Source organism: Leptinotarsa decemlineata, unplaced genomic scaffold, assembly GCF_025532065.1.
Source record: "Leptinotarsa decemlineata unplaced genomic scaffold, Ldec_3_MD MMD2_tig00000505_RagTag_RagTag, whole genome shotgun sequence".
Taxonomy (NCBI): Eukaryota; Metazoa; Arthropoda; class Insecta; order Coleoptera; family Chrysomelidae; genus Leptinotarsa; species Leptinotarsa decemlineata.
This window is the reverse complement of record NW_027412549.1, coordinates 10,744,080-10,769,021: the sequence shown is the minus strand read 5'-3', so window position 1 is coordinate 10,769,021 and position 24,942 is coordinate 10,744,080. Positions and strand designations below refer to the sequence as shown.

General features: G+C 35.3%; 1 protein-coding gene across 1 annotated transcript in view; it reads right to left on the bottom strand.

Moving 5' to 3' along the window:
* Gfrl (Glial cell line-derived neurotrophic family receptor-like) overlaps positions 1-24,942 on the bottom strand; it is a 498,063-nt gene that overhangs the window by 71,224 nt on the left and 401,897 nt on the right. Inside the window, 1 exon segment of the mRNA XM_074173921.1 lies at positions 13,804-13,947. Coding sequence (XP_074030022.1) covers positions 13,804-13,947 — 144 coding nt within the window.

Genomic DNA, 24,942 nt, shown 5'->3' with positions numbered 1-24,942 from the left:
ACAACTTTCTTGTTAAGATTCATACCAACGTTGGCTGAGAATATTTGAAGGTTGGGCGTCGAAAATGAAAATATAATGACTAACTTTTTTAAACCCTTTGTGGAATTGGAACCAGATGATTTGCGTGGATAAAAATCGAACAAGTCTTATGGAATTTTGAGTAGATTAACATAGTGATAACAGTTATCTTGTCTCCCATACAGATTTCCAGGAAAAAATGTTGTAGAAATCAGACTCACTATTTAAAACACCTTGTAGAATTGGAACCAGATGATATGCGTTCATGAAAATCACACAACTATTATAGAATCATGGGTAGATCTACATAGTGAAAATTGTTTTCTTGTCACCTGTGCTGACCCACGGTGTGTAATGATAAGGCAACACTTCACTTAACACTTTATTCACTTCCCAAAACTAACAATCAAAATCCCAACTTAATCCCCGAGATCTGCACTCGCTCGGTGCTTGATTCATACTCCCCCAGTCGCCTTTGATTATCCAACCTTTCCATGATTCATTCCAAAGCAGTGGTGTCGGTACGCTGCCACATTCCGTCCCTTTTCATCAGCTTCAATGGCTCTATCCTAGGGGGTAACTGCTGGACTAGTGGATGACCGTTTGGTGGCTCTAGTTGTCCGGGCTCACTGTTGGCGGTAGTCATTTGTTCCGGCCTTTCATCTTGTCCGGTGGCTGAAAATCATAAATATATAATTAGTATTATTGAGGGTTCATGACGTGGTGTGTATACTTCCTGTTTCAGCATTTTCATACGAAGGAATCTTTTTTACGTGGTGTACATGCCGTTTCATTGTCTTCCCATCTCCAACAAGGGTTACTTCATTTCCAACCCGTTGTGTAACTACGTATTCTATGGGGTTGTACCTGGAAGTGAGCTTATGAGGAATCACCATATTTTGTGTAACAACCTTGTCCCCTATTTTTATGTCACTATTCTTTGCTTGCCGTCTTCCATCTTCTTTCCTTTTACCTTTTTCTTTGTTGATCAAGTCATTATCCTGGGCTTCTTGGTCGATTTCTTCTCCAACGAGGTCAATTACCGAAGGGATTTTGTCCCTTATCCTCCTGTTGAATATCAATTCCGACGGTGATTTCCCAGTTGTTCCATGGGGAGTTACATTATGCATCATGATAAATTTCCTGATTTCGCTTTTATAGTCTCGTCTATTATTATAACTTATTTGTAACCTTTTGAGCAAGGATTTATTCATGTTCTCAACTTCTCCATTAGCTTGTGGCCAATACGGTGGTGTGTGTTCTAGCTGGATATTGTTTTCTTCGCAAAACTTCTGAAATTCCTTACTAGAGAACTGTCTACCATTGTCTGCTCGAATGGACTTCGGGATTCCAAGTTGACAAAATATTTCTTCTAGATGATTGATAATAACAGCAGACGTTGTTGTTTTCAGAAACTTAACGCTTTGGTATCGTGAGAAATAATCAATTACAACCAGAACTTGTTCTTGGTTCGGTAGCGGTCCCATGAGATCAATGGCCAGGTATTCCCAGGGACCGTTAGGGAACATGTGCCGAGTCATTGGTGGGGGTTTTTCAGGTCGGCTAACCAACAGACAATCCCTGCATCGTTTCACAAATTGTTCGACCTGCTTGTCAATTAAGGGCCACCATACCTTGGCCCTAAGTCGACGTTTCATAATTGTTTCACCTGGGTGGCCTTCATGTGCCAGATTAAGTACTTGGGGCCTCTTCGACGCTGGTATAACGATTTTATTGTTCCTGAGGAGAATTGGTCCGAGGGTAGTCAATTCAAAACGGAAAGGGAAAAAAACATTCTTATCCGCCGATTCCCAGCTATCATCCTTGACTTTGTTCACTGCGTCTGCTAACTCTGGATCTATCAGACTTTCCGCTGTGATTTCTGTAATTGACATTGCCCTTGGGGTGCTCTGTTCGATAATTGAGAATATATGGTGGTCACTTTCTTCATCGGTCGTTCCCATATTATTTACCTGACATAGTCTAGAAACGGAGTCCGCGATGTTTTCTTTTCCTGCTTGGTAAATGATTTTGAATCTAAAAGACTGTAGTCGTAGTACCCAGCGTTCAATGCGAGCTGGAGGCTTCGATGTCGGTTTGAATATCGCTTCTAGTGGTTTGTGGTCGGTAACCAATTCAAATTCTAGGCCTGTTAAAAAATAATAGAATCGTTCGACCGCCCAAACCAACGCGAGACTTTCTTTCTCCGTCTGAGAGTAGCGGCGTTCCGTGTCCGATAGACCCTTGCTTGCGAATGAAACAACTCTTGGTATGTCGCCTTCGAATTGGAGAAGCACTGCACCTAATGCGAAAGGACTGGCATCCGCTATTAATCGGGTTCTCTTCAATGGATCGAAATAACTCAGAGTAGGAGGCCTCGTCAAGGCTTTTTTGAGTTTTTCGAAGTTACTGTGATGCTCCTTCGACCAAATAAATTTGGTATCCCGCCTAGTGAGTTGCCGGAGTGGTTCAGTTGTAGTCGCTAAATCTGGTATGAATTTTCCAAGATAAGTAACCAGTCCTAAGAAGCTGCGTACTTCTTCTTTTGACGAAGGGGGTCTGAATTGTAATATCGCTTTGATCTTATTTTGGTCCGCATCTATTCCTTTATGTGATAATTTATGTCCTAGGAAATGTAGCTGCTGAACCTTCGTGATGCATTTTGTTTTGTTCAACAATACGTTATTTTTCCGGAACGTCTCCATAACCTTATTTAGAACGAAGTCGTGTTCCTGTTCCGTAGTTCCATAAACGATAATATCATCTAGATAATTGATACAATTTTCGCATTTGGATAATACATTTTCAAAAATCCTCTGGAAAATTTCAGGCGCTGATGTGACCCCAAACATCAGACGCTTATATCTGAACATTCCCTTATGTGTTATGAATGTTGTAATGGGACGACTTTCTTCATCAAGTTCGATCTGGTGGTAGGCCCATTCTAAGTCCAACCGCGAGAAATACTTGGCATTTCGAAGTTTTGTCATGATGGAATCGAATACCGGCAACTGGTAATTCTCTCGAAGAATCGCTCGATTTGCTCTGCGCATATCTACACAAAGTCTGATGTCACCGTTCGACTTGTAAGTTATGACAATGGGTGAGATCCATGGGCTATGTCCTTCTACGGACTCGATGATGTCACGTTGTAGAGCTTCTTTAAGTTTAGTTTCCACTAGTGCTTCAACTGCAACAGGCACGCGTCTTAGTGGCTGTTGTACTGGTTTTACCGATTTGTCAATAGTCAGTGATACTTTTACATTCCTTATTTTTGGAAAAGGTAATATATGCTCTATTTGATTCACCCCTAGTCCCAACCTCAACACGCCCAGCCGTTTAGCTGCATCTTTTCCCAAGATTGACATTTCTCCTCTATCAACTACAAAGAAAGAAGTAACTATTTCCCGTTTATCCGTTGTGCCTACCGTTGTTTGAAACTGAAGTTGAATTTCCAAAGATTGTTGTGCTGCGTACGATTTGAGGGTGTTCCTTGTTTGGAAATCAATATTCCAGACAACTGCTTTTTTGTTTGTGAGTAGTTTCCAATCACGTCCATTAATAATATTTGCCTTCGAACCAGAGTCTATGAGGAGGGTTATCGACACTCCTCCCACTTTACATTCAATTAGCTCATCCTGTTTAAATAGGCTTTTAGGGTGTCTAACGTTGTCGATTTCGAAACATTCATAACTCCTAGGGTTATTCCCCTCACGCTGGTTTTCCTCATCAGACGTTTGCTGATCTAGGTAATTCACACGTGATGATGTTCCCCTTTTTCTTTTGAATCCGTTATTACCCCCACTGTAAGGCCTTTTTCTCTGCTTCGTCTTGCATTTGCTTGCGAAGTGACCTACGAGGTCACATTTGTGACACCTTGAGTTCTTTGCTGGGCAATTGGAACTTGTCCCAAGGTGGTTTCCCCTGCAACGGAAACATTCTTGTATTCCTTGGTCACGTACCGATATCTTGTTGACAGATGTACCCGGCAAATTTATCGTGCCAGCGTCCATGGCTCTAGATTGGTCTGTTATTTGCTCGTGGACTTGACAAAGGTCAATAATTTCCTCCAATGTTCTTTCCTTCTCTAAAAGTTTCTTTTTTAGTTCTAAAGGAGCCCAGTGGTCGATTATTTTGTCCTTGATGTTTATCTCCGTTGCTTCATCTGCCGTGTTCCCAAAAGAACATTTCGTCGCCTGCTGTCTCAATCGAATGAGGAATTTATTGAGGGTCTCCCCCTCCCCGGGTTTGATGTTCCTGAAGGTATGTCTTTCGAAGGTTGAATTTTGAAGTGGCGAGAAATATTTTGTCAAGGCATCCACCAATATTTTGAACACATCATTATTTTCATCCTCATTGTGCTCAGCAACTGCCCCAGGTATGTTATAAGCTACTTCTTGTAATTGAACTCCTCCCAGATGCAATAGTTTGTTTCTTTTCCTGGAGCTTTTCTGAATATTTTCAGAATCCAGATACAACTGGAAAGCCCTTACCCACTTCTGCCATTCCGTTCTGATGGAAGCTTTCTCAATAGTATCGCACAGAAATGGCCTGATTCCGGACTGATCTGACATATTGCTATGCTGTAACCCAAAACGATTCTCCTGTATAATACGTTCTTCAACATGGGCAAGTTACAATCAAATATAACACTCTCCACTTGAATTTGATTTGTGGACAAGTTACAATTGAATGTAAAACTCTTTAACTCGATTTCGATTTGTGGACGAGTTACAATTGAATGTAACACTCTCCAAGTTGAATTTGATTTGTGGACGAGTTACAATTGAATGTAACACTCTCCAACTCTGTTTCGATTTGTGGACGAGTTACAATTGAATGTAACACTCTCCAACTTGAATTTGATTTGTGGACGAGTTACAATTGAATGTAACACTCTCCAACTCTGTTTCGATTTGTGGACGAGTTACAATTGAATGTAACACTCTCCAACTTGAATTTGATTTGTGGACGAGTTACAATTGAATGTAACACTCTCCAACTCGCTTTTGATTTGTGGACGACTTACAATTGAATTTAACACTCTCCAACTCCAATTTGGTTTGTGGACGAGTTACAATCAAATGTAACACTTTCCAGCTCGATTTTAACTTGTAGACTAGTTACAATTGGATGTAACACTCTTCAAATTGAATTCAGTACTGTAATAAACATACAATTAAATGTAAACAATATGTTCATCACCCCTCGCATGCCATCACTTGGTTGATAAATAATGTATAACAGATGCTTTTACGTTGGCTTTATTGCTGTCTTGAATTCAGAAAATGAGAAAAAAAAAAAACTGACTAAAAGCATTTGTTTCCCATGATTGATATTTCTGAGTGTGTATCTTGTTTTATAATGTGCATAAAATAATTCCGATGAATCCACTCAGTAAATATACGTTAGTCTTTGTTAAACAAACAACCGTCCCTATAGAAATAGCTTTCTTGCGATTTTGAATACCGAATATTTCCATACCACTTTTTCTTTGCCTGTACTTCATTAAATGGAATTAGTATTTACCTCTGTCGCCAGTTGTGCTGACCCACGGTGTGTAATGATAAGGCAACACTTCACTTAACACTTTATTCACTTCCCAAAACTAACAATCAAAATCCCAACTTAATCCCCGAGATCTGCACTCGCTCGGTGCTTGATTCATACTCCCCCAGTCGCCTTTGATTATCCAACCTTTCCATGATTCATTCCAAAGCAGTGGTGTCGGTACGCTGCCACATCACCCATACATATTTCGAGAATAAAATTGTCGAAACGATTAGACTAACTTTTTTAAACCCCTTGTGGAATTGGAACTAGATGATGTGCGTGCATAAAAATCGAAAAGTCTTGTGGAATCCCGAGTAGATTAATATAGTGAAAACAGTTATCTTGTCTCCCATACAGTTTTCCAGGAAAATGGTGTAAAAATCAGATTCACTTTTTTAAAACACCTTGTAGAATTGGAACCAGATGATGTGCGTTCATGGAAATCACACAAGTCTAATGGAATCATGGGTAGATCAACAAAGTGAAAACTGTTTTCTTGTCACCCATACAGATTTCGAGAATAACAATTTTGAAACGATCAGACTAACTTTTTTGAACCCCTTGTGGAATTGGAACCAGATGATGTGCATGCGTAAAAATCGAACTAGTCTTATGGAATCTCGGGTAGATTAACGTAGTGATAACAGTTAAATTGTCACCCAAACAGATTTCCAGGAAAAAATGTTGTAAAAATCAGAGTCACTTTTTAAAACATCTTGTAGAATTGGAACCAGATGATGTGCGTTCATGAAAATCACACAACTCTCATAGAATCTTGAGTAGATCAACATCGTGAAAACTGTTTTCTTGTCACCCATACAGATTTCGAGAATGAAATTGTTGAAACGATCAGACTAACTATTTTAAATCCCTTGTGGAATTGGAACTAGATGATGTGCGTGCATGGAAATCGAACAAGTCTTGTGGAATCTCGAGTAGATTAACATAGTAATAACAGTTATCTTGTCACCCATACAGATTTTCAGGAAAAAATGTTGTAGAAATCAGACTCACTTTTTAAAACACCTTGTAGAATTGGAACCAGATGATATGCGTTCATGAACATCTCACAACTATTATAGAATCTTGGGTAGATCAACATAGTGAAAATTGTTTTCTTGTCACCCATACATATTTCGAGAATGAAATTGTTGAAACGATCAGACTAACTATTTTAAACCCCTTGTGGAATTGGAATGATGTGCGTGCATGTAAATCGAACAAGTCTTGTGGAATCTCGAGTAGATTAACATAGTGATAACAGTTATCTTGTCACCCATACAGATTTCCAGGAAAAAATGTTGTAGAAATCAGACTCACTTTTTAAAACACCTTGTAGAATTGGAACCAGATGATATGCGTTCATGAAAATCACACAACTATTATAGAAACTTGGGAAGATCAACATCGTGAAAACAGTTATCTTGTCACCCATACAGATTTCGAGAATGAAATTGTTGAAACGATCAGACTAACTATTTTAAACCCCTTGTGGAATTGGAATGATGTGCGTGCATGGAAATCGAACAAGTCTTGTGGAATCTCGAGTAGATTAACATAGTGATAACAGTTATCTTGTCACCCATACAGATTTCCAGGAAAAAATGTTGTAGAAATCAGACTCACTTTTTAAAACACCTTGGAGAATTGGAACCAGATGATATGCGTTCATGAAAATCACACAACTATTATAGAAACTTGGGAAGATCAACATAGTGATAACAGTTTTCTTGTCACCCATACAGATATCCAGGAAAAAATGTTGTAAAAATCAGACTCACTTTTCAAAACACCTTGTAGAATTGGAACCAGATGATATGCGTTCATGAAAATCACACAACTATTATAGAAACTTGGGAAGATCAACATAGTGATAACAGTTATCTTGTCACCCATACAGATTTCCAGGAAAAAATGTTGTAAAAATCAGAATCACTTTTTAAAACATCTTGTAGAATTGGAACCAGATGATGTGCGTTCATGAAAATCACATAACTCTCATAGAATCTTGAGTAGATCAAAATAGTGAAAACTGTTTTTTTGTCACCCATACAGATTTCGAGAATAACATTTTTGAAACGATCAGACTAACTTTTTTAAACCCCTTGTGGAATTGAAACCAGATGATGTGAGTGCATAATAATCGAACAAGTCTTATGGAATCTCGAATGAATTAACGAAGTGATAACAGTTATCTTGTCACCCATATAGATTTCTAGTAAAAAATGTTGTAAAAATCAGACTCACTTTTTAAAACACCTTGTAGAATTGGAACCAGATGATGTGCGTTCATGAAAATCACAAAACTGTTATAGAATCTTGGGTAGATCAACAAAACGAAAATCGTTTTCTTGTCACCCATACAGATTTCGAGAATAACATTTTTGAAACGATCAGACTAACTTTTTTAAACGTTTTGTGGAATTGGAACCAGATGATGTGCGTGCATAAAAATCGAACAAGTCTTATGGAATCTCGAGTAGATTAACATAGTGATAACAGTTATCTTGTTACCCTTACAGATTTCCAGGAAAAAATGTTGTAGAAATCAGACTCACTTTTTAAAACACCTTGTAGAATTGGAACCAGATGATGTGCGTTCATGAAAATCACACAACTATTATAGAATCTTGGGTAGATCAACATAGTGAAAATTGTTTTCTTCTCACCCATACATATTTCGAGAATAAAATTGTTGAAACGATTAGACTAACTTTTTTAAACCCCTTGTGGAATTGGAACCAGATGATGTGCGTTCATGAAAATCACACAACTATTATAGAATCTTGGGTAGATCAACATAGTGGAAACTGTTTTCTTGCCACCCATGCATATTTCGAGAATAAAATTGTTGAAACGATCAGACTAACTTTTTTAAACCCCTTGTGGAATTGGAACTAGATGATGTGCGTACATGAAAATCGAACAAGTCTTATGGAATCTTTGGTATATCAACGTAGTTATAACAGTTATTTTGTCACCCAAACAGATTTAGATAAAAAAATTTTTGAAACAATCAGACTCATTTTTTGAGATTCCTTGTATAATTAGTGCCAGATGATGTGCGTTCATGAAAATTACATAACTGTTATAGAATTTTGGGTAGATTGACGTAACGAGAACAGTTTTCTTGTCACCCAAACAGATTTCGAGAAAAAATTGTTGCAACAATCATACTAAATTTTCAAAACTCCTTGTAGAATTGGAACCAGATGATGTGCATGCATTAAGAATCGAACAAGTCTTATGGAGTCTTGAGTAGATCGACGTAGTTATAACAGTTTTCTTGCCACCCAAACAGATTAAAAAAAAATGTTGAAACAATCAGACTAATTTTTTGCGATTTCTTGTAGGATTGGAACCAGATGATCCCTAACCCCAGTTCACTTTATGAAATTTTCAATATACAAATAACAGATTTCGAGAATACTGTAACGAATCTGAAGCCGCCCCTGACCAGTATGCCGGCTACATCATGTATCAAACACATGACATCAAACCGTTATATTATATAAGCCCGGATTCCCGACCCAAGAGGACAGTTCAGAAAGTGAATCGTGCGGCTAAACAAGAAATTTCAATAGTGGAAATAAATTAAGCGTTAGTTGCTAAGTGTTGTAAATGAATTAGTTTGTGATCAGTGGAATATTGTTGGAAATAAATTTGTTTGAGACAGTTAACTCTTTTAGAAGAGAATCAATATTTTGAGTCATTCGTATTACATTTTAAAAAATAATTTTTTCGAAATCTGTATGGATGACATTGACAACATTGATCTACTTGAGAAATTGTGAGATTCTGATGAACGCAAATCATCGGGTTTGAATTCTACGAGGGGTATTGGAAAGTATAAATCTGACATTTTCAGTAATTTTTTTCCAGGAATCTGTATCGGTGACAAGAAAACAGTTCTCACTATGTGGATCTACCCAATATTCTATAAGAGTTGTGTGATTTTCATGAACGCACATCATCTGGTTCCAATTCTACAAGGAATCTCAAAAAATGAGTCTGATTATTTCAACAAATTTTTTTAAAAATCTCTTTGAGTTACAAGAAAACTGTTATCACTACGTCAATCTACTCAAGATTCCATAAGACTTGTTCGAATTTTATGCAAGCACATCATCTGTTTCCAATTCTACAAGGGGTTTTGAAAAGTTAGTCTGATTGTTTAAACAATTTTATTCTCGAAATTTGTATGTGTTTTTTTCTGATTGATTCGGCCGTTACTTGTTGAAGATCCATAGTAATTTCATAAACTACACCTCACCAGGTGTAGTTTATGAAAAAATTTGTATGTGTGACAAGAAAACGGTTTTCACTATGTTGATCTACTCAAGATTCAAAAGTTCAGTTATTTTCATGAACGCACATCATCTTGTTCGATTTTTAATGCATGCACATCACCTGGTTCCAATTCTACAAGGAGTTTTAAAAAGTGAGTCTGACTGTTTCAACATTTTTTTCTCGAAATCTATATGGGTGACAAAATAACTGTCGTCAATCTGCCCAAGATTCCATGAGACTTGTTCGATTTTGATGCACGCACATCATCTGGTTCCAATTCTAAAAGGGGTTTTAAAAAGTTAGTTTGATTATTGCAACCATTTTATTCTCAAAATCTGTATGTGTGACAAGAAAAACAATTTTCATTACGTTGATCTACCCAAGAAACTATGGAAGTTGTATGATTTTGAAAAGTAAGTCTGATATTTCTAATATTATTCCCTAAATCTGTATTGTTAATGAGAAAACTGTTATCAACGCGTCAATCTACTCGAGATTCTATAAAAAAGTTATACACCAAATAGTCTTAAGAATTCCACGTTTAACCTATAGTGATAGGTATTTCAAGCCACAAATATTAGTGCGGGTGCTAATAATTTCGTATCCCAACCACAGATTTTTATTTTCCTCTACGTCAGCATGTGTGGCCAGAAATCTGTGGATAACTTCTCGCCAATCTTTACAGGCCATCTCCAGTACCATTCTGTCATGTAGACACTCCAAACTCAAGTCCACAAAAAGTCCACAAAAAAATAATCATTACAAGTGCTGGAGTCATTTTCTTCAAAGAAAACGTATGTTCGTGGTACAACTGCAGCAGAATTGGCACATAAAGTGTTACGACTACCTCCCTACTACTGCGTGTTCATTCTCATAGAGCTTATGTGGCAGCAACTCAAATCGAGCGTGCGCAGAAAAAATACTTTCCCGACTTAGAGTGGCACTGTGGTGGAATATAATTGTGACATTTAAGTGAATCACTTGTATATTTCCTATATTATGCAAAATATTATTCAAATTTCTCAAGTTCGACCCTGTAGAACATTCGCACCAAAGAAATCACTCCTTAAAAAAATAGATGTGGCTCGCAGAACAAGTTAGAATGTAAGAAAATTTATTAGAAACAATAAAAACAAAATGTCAATGTCGGTCGATTCAGGAGTATATTAATTGACTTTTGGTTCTTGGACAATACCTCATATTGGCCTAACAGGAAGAACTTTTTTACAAATAATAAAATATCATAAGAGAAGTTTCTTAAATGTGAAGGCAATTTTACATTTACAAACAATTTCTTGGCAGAGGGCAAGCTTTCAATCAAGGTTATGAAGCTTACTGGAATCTTTCTCCAATACCAAACCGTTATTTTAAGACTTGGCACGTGTTTTGATCACCAAGTGATCATTTTTAAGAGGCAGATCAAACTAAACATACTCATAATGTTATCTTTATTTATACCATAGTTACCTTTTCTAGGTACCCGCGTTTTGAGTGTCTTGAATTAATTTCACAATATTGTCCTATCTACTAGTCTTTAATTAATTTTACAATGTTTCCTTGTGTAATAGTCAGGTAAATCTAATAATTAATTTTTATTTTAACAAACTAAATACTGCACTATTAGGTATTGGTCCACTATCGTTATTCATAATATTATTATGAATAACGATAGTATGAACGATAATATTATTATGAATAACGATGTGATGCACTGTTTGGAACCCTTGGTGTAGTAATGAATATTATTGGAGTTTTTTTCCAGCACTTCTAGAAGATGATCACTTGGTGATTGAAACATGTGTCGAGGTGTTGAAATCACGGTTTGATGTTGGGAAAAAACTCCAGTTAAATTCATGAATAACGATGGTGAACCAATACCTGATAGTATACTGAATATCTTGTTAAAATAATATTCCAATACTTACATTTACACTATTACATAAGGACACATTGTGAAATTGATTAAAGACTTGTAGATAAGGCAATATTGTGAAATCAGTTTAAGACATTGAGACGCACGTACCTAGAAGAGGTATCTATGGTATAAATAAGAACAACATTGTTAAGTATGTTGAGTTTGATCTCCTTCTTGAAGATGATCATTTGGTAATCGAAACAAGTGTCAAGGTGGTAAAATAATAGTTTGGTGTTGGGAACAAACTACAGTGATATTCATTACTACACCAATGGCTCCAAACGGTGCATCACAAGACTATGAAGTGTTACATTCGATAATTCTTTTAGAATGCTTATAAATCAACAAATTCAAGAATTCGGAACATTCATTAATTGAAAGAAAACAAAATTGATTGATAACCTCTTCTATTCTCTAATGTTGAATTAGGTAATGAATTGATATATAAACTCGGGTAATTTTATTACCTATGGGTTCGTTTGTAAACATTTTTTGTTGCTTGATTTCGTAATCAATCTTTACCTGAACTCAGGAAAAATTATCAGTCATCAAATAGGTATAAAATCATATCATTCAAATTGTTGATTCATACAAAACTCTAATGGGGTAGAATTGGTTCAGTAAGAACACGCCTGAAGAAGCTATTCTATAGTGAAACACGTGTATCGATTTTGTTCACTGTTAGATAGAAATTCCACACTGGAGAGTTACTCAAATACGTTATAGATTTCCACGTATGTATCTATTCCACCACATACCTTAAACTTTGTACGCGTTATTGGCGTTGACTTTTCCTCCCAGGTAATATTTATATCTAATGGTGAGTCCCAAAGTACACAACATGATTGAACAAACTCATATCATCGAATTATTGCAAATGGATGGATTATGTAAAAAATTAGTTTGGTGACAGCAAGAAAATTGTAATAATCAATCAGTTAGGAAGATGTCTAAAAAATATTTTTCACAATGTTCTTCATAAGGATTTCTGACATTCCATCACATTGAAATGTCGGATAATTACTCTTGCTTTCCTTTTTCTAGAAAAAGGAAAAAATAATACCAAGCTGAGACCATCTCAAATATCTTAAATAACAATCCATCACTATTAAGAGATATGATCCGTTTTTCTCATATCCCATAACTTGTGTGCGTATTATATTTATTGATTACTGTTTCACTCTGCACTCTTGGAGAGAGAGAACATTCCATTGGTTTTCATCTGGAATACGGGATGGAGGGGATTACACATAAGAATGAGCAACTTCTGGTTAATTGTTTTGAGGATTCATTTATCCATAAAGCTATGAAATTTACAATAAAAAATCATCAAAATCTATTTTGAATTAACTGCTGGATGTAGCCGTTACTTCGTAGTAGGAAATCTATGTTTTTTACCACTTTTATTTGTAACTAATGTTACTACAGTTTCGTCCTATACGGACATTTTCAAACTTATACATTATACATTATTGTATTGTATTGTATAGTACGAAACTGCAGTAACGTTATTTACAGAAACAGACATTTTCATTTCTCTTTTCTATTTTTGAATCTATTTCCTCAGATATGTCACCTATCATGAAATATGAGAGAATAGGGATTATTCAATATAAATCTCAAAGTTGCGATAGGTTGAACTGAAGTCTTCTTTAAATAGAGGAAGGTTTGACCATTTTTTTCAAACTCATTCTCTTCATTTATATACTCCAACAAATATGACATCTCATTTTTGATCATACAATCAATTTATTGTTTTGTTTCAATACATCATCAAAGCTTTGAATTAGTGAAGAAGTTTTGCTGTTCATGAAACAATAAACTGCTGTCTTGTGAAACTGCTATATTTGATTTACTCTGGAAACGATCCTGACCACTGGCAATTAAGGGGCTCTTGCTCCTACATTCCTGTATTTTCTCAATAGATAATTAAAAAAATAAATTATCAAGAAAATAAATAAATGGATGAATTAGTGCCCACAATACCTGAGTTAGATTGGTGTACATCATCAGAAAAGCACTCTCACCCATACTTTCCGTTTCGTCGATCTCTGAAGATGTCGGCGTAGAAGGGACGAGATATCCTTCTACCAAGTGAGAGTCAAACACTGTGCCGACTACGCTTGTGTTTGTGCCTAGGATTGAGCTGGTGCCGGTGCTGCTTACACTATCTGTGCTAGTACATGCGGAAAGTATGACTATAGGATATGCTTTCAAATACGTTTTGGGAAGATAAGAAACCGTTATTTTCATCCTACAGTATTTCATATTTATATACTTTCAGTCCAGGACTTGGAGGTTGTTTACTCATAAGTGACCAGTTTTTGTAATAGTGTAGGACTATCAGGACCATTTTGTCCGAAACTTGTGAAAATATTACTACCAGGTTTTTGTAAAAAATAATTGTAACAGATAATTCTTCCGATTTGGCTGCTGTTATGATCACCAAATGTCAAATGACCTAAAAAATAGTATGGCTTATACGATTACCAGATCTGTATCTTCTAGAATTTTTTTCATGCACATTAATAAGTCTGCTCAGTTTAAAATATTTTCTATCCGAGAACACGTTAGACGTTTGGTGCAGATAAAATAGTTCAATTTCATTTAATGGGATCACTTATGAAGAAACAGGTTGAAACTTGTCGGTGCTGACTACCCAGTGATATATATATTGTATGGGACAAAAATATAAGTTCCATTGTAACAGAAATGCCTGTTTCTTCATGTAGGTTTACCTTTCGCCGATCTGCTGAAAATCCTTTTGTTAAAATCTGTTTTTCCGGTAACCAGCTGTCGAAAGTCGAAACTGATGCAAGCTAAGAACTAACGAGGTCTTACCTTTCAACGTGTGATCCCCAACACGGGTTCAGTACCGATTTTCACCGATGAACATGATCTGCTACTTTATGTAAGCACTCTACGATATCCCAGTACCATGTATATTCAACATGAACTTGTGATTGAGCCAATAGTACTTCCATTTCTGAACCTAATGAAAGTTTTAAATGTATTGTAAAAATTTATTTCAGAGTGATGACATTGAGAACGTCACCATGACCGAATGAACATTTTTACCAATCGCATGGTACTGTTGAATATTTTTAATTAGTGAAAATTTCATTTGACTTCTTTATATTTGAACTTTCTCTTCAAAGAGAGAAATGAAACTGAAAAGTTCAGAAACAAACTGTCGCACCTGTTGAATTGTCTTATACCGATGAGACCTGAACGGTAAGAAATATTTTAAGAAAAAATTTTCCTTAAATGATTGTTCTCCTCTCATCTAGCCAGATGATAATTTTCACCATTGCATTGAAAGCATTGGGAAATTTCTGATACCTAATCAAAAATTTATCGAAATTTATAAACCCTCTAGCAATATTCAAGGATAAAATAAATGCCTAGAAGATTTATTTGAGATCAGAAACAATTTTTTATAGAGAACAACTTTTTCTGTATACGCACAAAGGGGATTTTTTATCTCTTTTGTGCTCTATCCGTACGTCAGAGTCAGCATCGACAGATCCCCTGAAATACAGCACGGCTGCATATATATGTTATAACTGGGATGAATATGTCAACACAAAGTATCATATCAAGTATCATATGAACGATTGGGTTCGAATATATCTAGTAATTTATGAAATATACCCAGATAAAACGAAATACGAAAACTATCTTCAACTGATTTAGTGCTAAAACAACAAAATATTTTACAAAATTTGAACTTTTTGTCACTTGGTTATATCAAGTGAAGATTCGAGGAACTACAAGTTGACCATAAAATTTCCGCGACTTACAAATGAAATACTCTGCAAGAATATCAATTTAAACCATCAAAGGAAGGTGAACACATATTTAAATTCGACCTCTTATGAAGATACATTATGAATTCTAAGAAGATAGGAAACACTGATTCAATGGGAGTTCATTGCAGTTCATTGTGGTATTGTGAAATTTAATATGAATAATATCTACCTTGACAAAAACAATATTTTCATTTGAAATTGAACGAAGTGATATATGAGGATTTCTGACCCGGAGTGTTGTAACTATCTTTCAAGTAGAATGTCAATGAAACGTATTTTGATGGAAATATTCCATCTAGATTTGAAAATGGAAACTAATGATTTGAATTCATATAGCCTCAATAATATCAAGTGAAAATAAACCTAATTTCTGTTTCTGTTTTTCTCTTAACCAGCTGTCGCACTCCTACGAACGACAACCCTCAGAAGTGAAAACTTGAGCGAGCTAAGGATTAACGAGGTCTCACCTTTCAACGTGTGATTCGTAACACGGGTTAGACGATAGCAAGTGAAAATCAATTATTACTTTATTAAAATTGTAAAATTAGGAGTTTCAAAGTATTTAATTGAATTAGATATATTTATTTTCAGTCATTCTCGACGTTGAAGAAGTTAAACATGTTCATAAATCATTACTGGGAAGATAATTTTTCAACAATTTAGAATCATCACTGCATGGGCCATGATAATTTACCAGAAACATATGAAAGATAGATGAAAATATTGTTTCTCTTCTTTGATTTGTCAGGTTTCGTCTGAATAAAAATTAGTTATCCTCTCTTTCTTTCTTCCCGCAATATACTACCGGTGCAAAGCGTGAAAGGAGTGATTAGGTAATTAATCAGGGTTGATGGATCTGGCAACTCAACTTTCATTCTGAATATTAGACGAATCTTGAAATACTATCGATTCAAGAAATACTTTCGAATACTTTGACTTCGTATCTGAAGAGATTTGATCATGATACGATTGGCCCCGTCAGGATCTGCGCTTTCATCACAATAGTGTTCTGTTACGTATTGTTGAAAGATTTGAAGCTCTCAATGACGCATATAATTTTTTTTGAAAATGAAGAGTGTTTTTGCTCGTTTGATCATACAAATTTGAAGCACAATAGACATTTATATCACATTCATAGCTGTGTGAAGGTGGCCCTTCGAATCATAGTTCTGATCATGAAATAACCATTATACAGAGTGTTTCAAATTCAATCCTCACCATTGACATCTCGGAAACCATGAGAGATACGGAGATGGTTGAACAGGGGCAAAGTTGCCCATTTAGCTGTCTAACAATATGCCGTTGAGAAAGTTATGAAATTCCGAGTATATCCGGAAAAAAAAAAATTTCGGAAAATGGATTTTATTTTTTTCTGGCTTTACTTTTCGAAGGATTCGAAAATAAATTGCACATTCTTGTCACCAGTTTTTCCCTGCTACATGGTGGAGTTTTCAGATTTGCCATCCGACGTTTCGTCTTCCGGCCACCATCATCAACTTTATTTTTTCCTATGGGGTGCTACATTGGATTGCTTCTGTTTTGAATAGAACCAGATTTTACTTTTTCAATGATGTATAGTAAGTTATCATTCTTCTTCGAAAAATTTATTCTTATCATTATAGGCTTTGATTTGACTTTCAATTTGTTACACTCCAATGACATTTTGTTATTGTACAAATCATTAAATTATTGGCGAAAAATGGCTTTCACGAATGAAGAGAAAAATGAGATATAATACAATATTATTACAAATACGATAGAACAGTGCTAGGACATCGGAAATGTATTTAAACTTGTATCTCGAAAGACGACAACCACATAGAACTATGTGCAAGTTATTGGATCAAAATTTCACCGAGTTTAGTTCATTTCAAACGACGAGGAAAAAATACGGAGACTGAATGGACCAGGAAAGTAAAGAAAATTTGATAAATGAGGTATGTATGAGTTAGAATTGTGTCTTTTTCAATAAAAATTAATAATGTGCAGATAAACATGAACCCGGGGAAATCTACACGTCAAATTTCCTCCGAAATCATTATTTGTCGTAAAAGTGCTTGAAGACATCTAAAAAAAAAAGGTTTTGAATTTTACAAAATACACATATCACAAAAATTACATCCAGGTGATTCCTAAAGGCGATTAGAGTTTTGTAATTACCTAATAAGAAGACCTGGTTGTCCTGTTTTTCTGGAAAGTGTAATTTGGACAGATGAAAGAAAGCACTTTTACAAATTGTGGGATATTCAACCTAAATAACGAACATATTTGGAGCATAGACAACCCCAGACAGTTCCGAGAAATTCGACCTCAAATGCGACTTAGTATTAACGTGTGGGCAGGAATGTACAAAGATAGTATTTTGAGTCTTCATTTATTTTGAAAAATTCTGAATGGAGAAACCCATCACCAGTTTTTAATGTTGATTTTCGAAGACTATTTGGATGACTTACCTTTGGCTAACTATAACACCATCTGGTTTCAGAGGGAATATCAAAATATTGAGGACCATCATTGTTAGAGATTTCGGAAGATTGGTGAGGAGGGAAATTATTCGTGCAGTGAATAATATTCGAAGAAGGGCACAGTTGAGTTATCATGAACAAGGCCAGCATTTTGAGCATTTGCTGTGATTAACTTTCGTTTTTACATTTCAAACATTGTTATTTGTTCAAAGTTCTATTTTCATTGAAAAGGGCACAATGTCTAATTTACCTCATACACACCTCGTCCATCAAATTTTGCATTGGCGTTGCATTGCATTTTTGCATTGGCTTTTCAAACGAACCAAACTCGGTGAGATTTTGATCCAATAACGAGGTGGTTGTCATCTTCCTGAATAAAAGTTTATATACATTTTCGATGTCCTAACACTGTTTCTATTGTATTTGTAATAAATTTGTATCATATCTCTTTTTTCTTCATTCGTGAAAGCCATGTTTCGCCAAAAATTCAACGACTTGTACAATGACAAAATGTCATTGAGTGTAACCAATTGAAACTCAAATTTAGAAACATCAAAGTCGAAACCTATTATGATAGGAATTAGTTTTTTCAATATCTCCATTTTTTCGAAAAAGAACAATAACTTATGATATATCATTGAAATCTGGTTCTATTCAAAACAGAAAGTATCCAATATAGCACCTATGAGAAAAAATAAAGTTGATGATGGTGGCCGCAAGACGAAACGTTGGATAGCAAATCTGAAAACACCGTTACGTAGCAGGAAAAGAGTGGTAATGTAGGAGTGCAATTTATTTTCGAATCTTTCGGAAAATAAAGCCAAAAAAAAAATAAAAATCATTTTCCGAAATTTCTGTTTTTTCCGGATATCTCCGGATATACTCGGAAATCCAGAAATTTACCAACGGCATATCAGGTAAATGTGCAACTTTGCTCTAATTCAACCATCTTCCCATCTCTCATAGTTTCCCAGATCCCAATGGTGAGGATCGAATTTGAATCACCCTGTATGTTACTTCTCAACATGTTTTTCAAAAGCTTGATATATTGGGATATTTGTGAGAAAACAATGTTTGCCTTCAATTTTTTTGATAGGGAGAATCTTGCCATTAGAGGTTAGCTCAGTACCAACTACCAAGGAATCCCCCAATTGAAGCTGTAATTTTCAGGTTTTTCAGGTGCTTGAATGAGCCGAGGTCCCAAAAGTTGCCGTAGAAAACCTCATGTGTAGTCGCAGGAGAGAAATAATTTATGTGGTTTTGATAAGGATCTTCTGTTGAATGGGTTCTAACTGGACGACAAAGTTGGGATCAACTTGTTCAGTGCCGAAAACTTGACCAAGTTAATTATCTGCTCAGCTTTGAGAAGAAATATTTCAAAATATCTCCTTTCATGCTGATTTAAATGTTTACTTTCAGTTGATACTACTTTCGAGTCCACTCTACGACTCTAAAGGAGATTAAGTACTCCAAAGGCGACGTGTGTGATCGAAACGTCGTGCATATTTGTAGTAGTAATCTTCCACAACCTTTGAGGACTGATAGACATCCTTCTCTCTAGAGACATCTACAGGGCTATTCGTTTCTGTACATGGGGATCTAGTAAACGATAAGAGATAAAGGGTCGGTTTTTTATGGCAAAGTTGCGTATTTTAGAGGCCTATTCAATGATGTAAAGGAATCGAATATAGCTCTTTTGGTTCTGGAGATATACAGGAAAAACAAAAAAATCCCAAATAATTTTTTCACCTATATCTTCTTTATTCGCGGACATATTGGAAATCTGTCCACATTTTGCTGTAGGCACTTGATGTGGGCTCTCAGAATATATCCATGAATCTTTTATACAGGGTGTCATCTGACTTGGGCCACCCCCATTTTTGAATTTTTAAATACGGACCTGTATTTTTTGTTGTAGTTTTTGGATTGTAGACGTTCACTCCATACTGAGAAATCAAATTCAATTTTATATTTCGAGATTTTTCGGTAATATTCGATTATAATTGTGTGAATTATTCCCTTTTAAATTACGGCCCTGGAAATTGGTTGACTGAGTTGAATAAAAACACAATAGCAACTTTCACGTCTCTACCTATGTAGAGTTTTTTGAGAGTTTTTTTTCATTTTTAGGTACCTATTCATATTTTTTCTATTGCTCTGAGCGTTTTCTACAATGAACTTCGAATAAGAGAACCTTTTATGATTTTATGATTATCTGAAACATATCTACAACAAAAATATATATTATACAGGCTGATTCACGGTGGATGGCACATTAGACGTTTCTGGTGAACCAGACAACGGATCACTTTGAAAATTTAATGGAGGGCATATTCGGACATTCTCTAGCCAACTAAAATATTTTCGACAATGCGGTGTTGCCGCTTCTATTAGAAAGCAGTAGCAACTTAGATTTTTCAAAAGGAACACTCTGTATATAATATTATTTTTGAAATCTCCAACAATTGCCCGAAAACTTTTTTTGATATTTCCCTATACCTATCTGTTACCGTTTTCGAAATAAAAATTAATTTCAATTTTTTTCTTCGAAAATCATGACTTCTAAAAATGCCGATATCTTTTAGTTAAGAAGTACTATGATATCGAAATTTAGTTTGGAGTTAGGAGATACTTGGACACTTCCAACACGTCAGCCTAATCTCCGTTACTTCAATAAAGGGTGGTAAAAAAATACAGTTTTTTCGTTTGCTTGAAAAAGTTGCTGAAATTTGATTATTTTTAATAGAACACCCTGTATATTATTGAAAATTCGGAAAGCTGCTGAAATTTGCTTCCTTTCTATGTATATCATACCTATACCTAACTAGTCAAGTTTCGGACTTATGAACATTTATTTGTGAAAATTTCCCTTCAGAATGGTATTTCCATTCGGTATTTGGTAAGCAGGCCATGATTACTATTTGACAGTAGCGTTGTGACATTCTCCTAATAATATCGACATTTTCGTCACTTCAGAAGTTGCAAATACCTTCAAAACGATGGAGCAAAACTATTCAACGAAGTTCTTATGAATTTGTTTATTATTTTTGGAGCGTGTGACAAAATTATCAGCAGAACATGTAGAAAGTTCAATGAAATGTATCCGAATCTACCGCCAATGAACCTAAAGAAATTTATACGAATTCAGAACAATTTCAATATGTTTGGATAAACTTTAAAAAAGCACCAAGAAACTTGAAATTGGAAATATTGATATGAATAATTATAAAAAAGTAAAACAATCATGTGGAATATTTCAAAATATGTTCGAATCGCTGGCCGTTCACTTCCAAGCACTTTAAAATGCGGGTGTTGACTGCTTTCGTGGTGGCAGATCTGATTTCATTGGGATCCAAATCTTCAAATGTTTGGGCAATCCTTTCTAACAATTCATCTCTCGAACGCACGGGTATTTTGTGAACTTTTTCTTTAAACATTCCCCACAAATAAAAATCTAATGGATTAAGATCGGGTGATCTCGCTGGCCAATTCCATGGTCCCAAGCGCCTCATCCACCGATCGTAAAATAGTCTATCCAGTTCTGCGTTCACTTCTCTTGTGCAATGTGCAGGAGCTCCGTCTAGTTGGTACCAACATTTTCGATAATCTTCGAGTGGCAGATTATCCACGAAACTGTCTACAGTATTCTCCAAAATATTCAGGTAGCTTCTGGATGTTAATGACTCCTCGTATATCACGTACCTCAATTTGTTGTCCATCAACATGCAGAAGACATTAAAACTAAATTTTTCTTGAAAACCGGATCCTTTTGTGACGTGAGGATTTTCACTGGACCAATAATGACGATTTTTTCTATTGAAAATCCCTTCTCTCGAAAATTTCGATTCATCAGTCCAAATAATTTTATTTAAAAAAAGTGGATCTTCTTGAATGCGTGTCAACAACATTTCACAAAATTCTACTCTCTGTTGAGGATCTTGAGGCTTCATTGCTTGAATTTTGGTGAATTTATAATCATGCATTTTATGTCTTCGCAAGATTCTTTGAACCGATGAATATTTTATACGCAAATCTTCTTCAGCACTTCTTATCGATGACACGGGAAATGCGTGAAAATATGCTAAGACATTAATCTGGTTGTCTTCGAAAGTTACGGGTCGAGGCAAGTTTCTTGGTGCTTTTAAAGTTGATCCAAATGCATTGAAATTGTTCTGAATTCGTATAAATTTCTTGAGGTTCATTGGCGGTAGATTCGGATACATTTCATTGAACTTTCTACATGTTCTGCTGATAATTTTGTCACATTGTCCAAAAATAATAAACAAATTCATAAGAACTTCGTTTGAATAGTTTTGTTCCATCGTTTTGAAGGTATTTGCAACTTCTGAAGTGACGAAAATGTCGATATTATTAGGAGAATGTCACAACGCTACTGTCAAATAGTAATCATGGCCTGCTTACCAAATACCGAATGGAAATACCATTCTGAAGGGACAATTTCACAAATAAATGTTCATAAGTCCGAAACTTGACTAGTTAGGTATAGGTATGATATACATAGAAAGGAAGCAAATTTCAGCAGCTTTCCGAATTTTTAATAATAAAGAGGGTGTTCCATTTAAAATAATCAAATTTCAGCAACTTTTTCAAGCAAACGAAAAAACTGTATTTTTTTACCACCCTGTATTGAAGTAACGGAGATTAGGCGGACGTGTGGGAAGTGTCCATGTATCACCTAACACTTCTTCTTAACTAAAAGATATCGGCATTTTTAGAAGTCATGATTTTCGAAGAAAAAAATTGAAATTAATTTTTATTTCGAAAACGGTAACAGATAGGTATAGGGAAATATCAAAAAAAGTTTTCGGGCAATTGTTGGAGATTTCAAAAATAATATTATATACAGAGTGTTCCTTTTGAAAAATCTAAGTTGCTACTGCTTTCTAATAGAAGCGGCAACACCGCATTGTCGAAAATATTTTAGTTGGCTAGAGAATGTCCGAATATGTCCTCCATTGAATTTTCAAAGTGATACGTTGTCTGGTTCACCAGAAACGTCTAATGTGCCATCCATCGTGAATCAGCCTGTATGTGTTTTGATGAGCAGAAAAAAAAATGGTAGCAATAATAACATCCGAAACGAACACTATAATTTTAATGAAAATTGAAATAAAGTAAGTAATTCATATACACAAAAAAATTAATTGTGCAATAAATGTTCGAATAGGAGTCCTTCCTTTTCGATACAAATAATGGGACAATAAGATGGTCTGCAAGATCACCAGATCTTACTATTTTGGACTATTTTCTATGGGGGACATTGAAAAATAGGATTTACGCTGGCAGAGAGATAGAAAATATAGAAGACTCGAGATTGAGGATTTTGAATGATTTCGCAACAATGCAGCAAATAAGTGTATTAAGGGCAATAATGGATGTCTCGAAATGGATGGACTCCAATTTGAACATTTATTGTGTCAATAATTTTTTTTGGTACCTATATAAATTACTTCATTTCAATTTTCATTACAATTATAGTGTTCGTTTGGGGTGTTATTATTGCTATCATTTCTTTTTCTGCTTATTAAAACACATATAATATATATTTGATGTAGATATGTTTCAAATAATCATAAAAGGTTTTCTTATTCGAAGTTCATTGTAGAAAACGCTCAGAGCAATGGAAAAAATATGAATAGGTACCTAAAAATGAAAAAAAACTTTCGAAAAACTCTACCATACATAGGGAGATGTGAAAGTTGCTATTATGTTTTTATTTAACTCAGTCAACCAATTTCCAGGGCCGTGATTCAAAAGGGAATAATTCACACAATTATAATCGAATATTACCGAAACATCCTGAAATATAAAATTGAATTCAATTTCTCAGTATGAAGTGAACGTCTACGATCCAAAAACTACAATGAAAAACACAGGTCCGTATTTAAAAATTCAAAGATGGGGGTGGCCCAAGTCAGATGACACCCTGTATAAAAGATTCATGGATATATTCTGAGAGGCCACATCAAGTGCCAACAGCAAAATGTGGACAGATTTTCAATATGGCTGCGAATAAAGAAGATATAGGCAAAAATATAATTTGTGATTTTTTTTTCTGTATATTTCCAGAACCAAAAGAGCTATATTCGATTTCTTTACATCTAAAATACACAACTTTGCCACAATTTAACAGACACTCTATTTCTTATCGTTTACGAGATCCTCATGAACAGAAACGAATTACAATAGCCCTGTATATGAAACAAATGGGTAATCTTATATCATCGATTCTCGGGAGTACCACATATATACTCTTGAGATTTTCTGGGCATTCATTATTCCTGCCTACAATTCATTTGTCAATTCATTCATTTGTCTTTATTAACGGATAACTTCCGTCATAACTCCATCCGTAAATCCTTGAATCGAGATTCTCCATGAACTTGCGATCCGAATCTTTCCATACCTGCGGACTGGCCTATTTGGCGATGCGCCAGAGATAAGAGGACTGCCATTGTCGCGACAAATAAAAAATAAACTTATGTAACGGTCAATACCAAAAGGTTATCTCCGAACTTGCTGCGACGGTTTTCGCTATCGTATGCGGGCCCGGAAACAAGAAGCAAATCTTGTTAAGGTGGAATTGGATTGGTTTTATTGTTCAATGGCTGAAATGTTCCCAAGGAACGGGAAATCGATACCAAAACCGTATCAAATGAAAAAAAAAGGAATATTTATGACGGATTCCAATTGATTTTGGATAGCGGTAGTTCGAAAATGGCAGGTAGTTGGAGGATATTTTTCAGGAAACGCAGACCCCGAACGACATATTTTTCCTGAGTTACGCAGTAACATATATGAAACTGCAATGTTTCAACATTAGGAGTGTAACAAACCCTGGTAAATTCGAAACTTAATTTCAACAAAC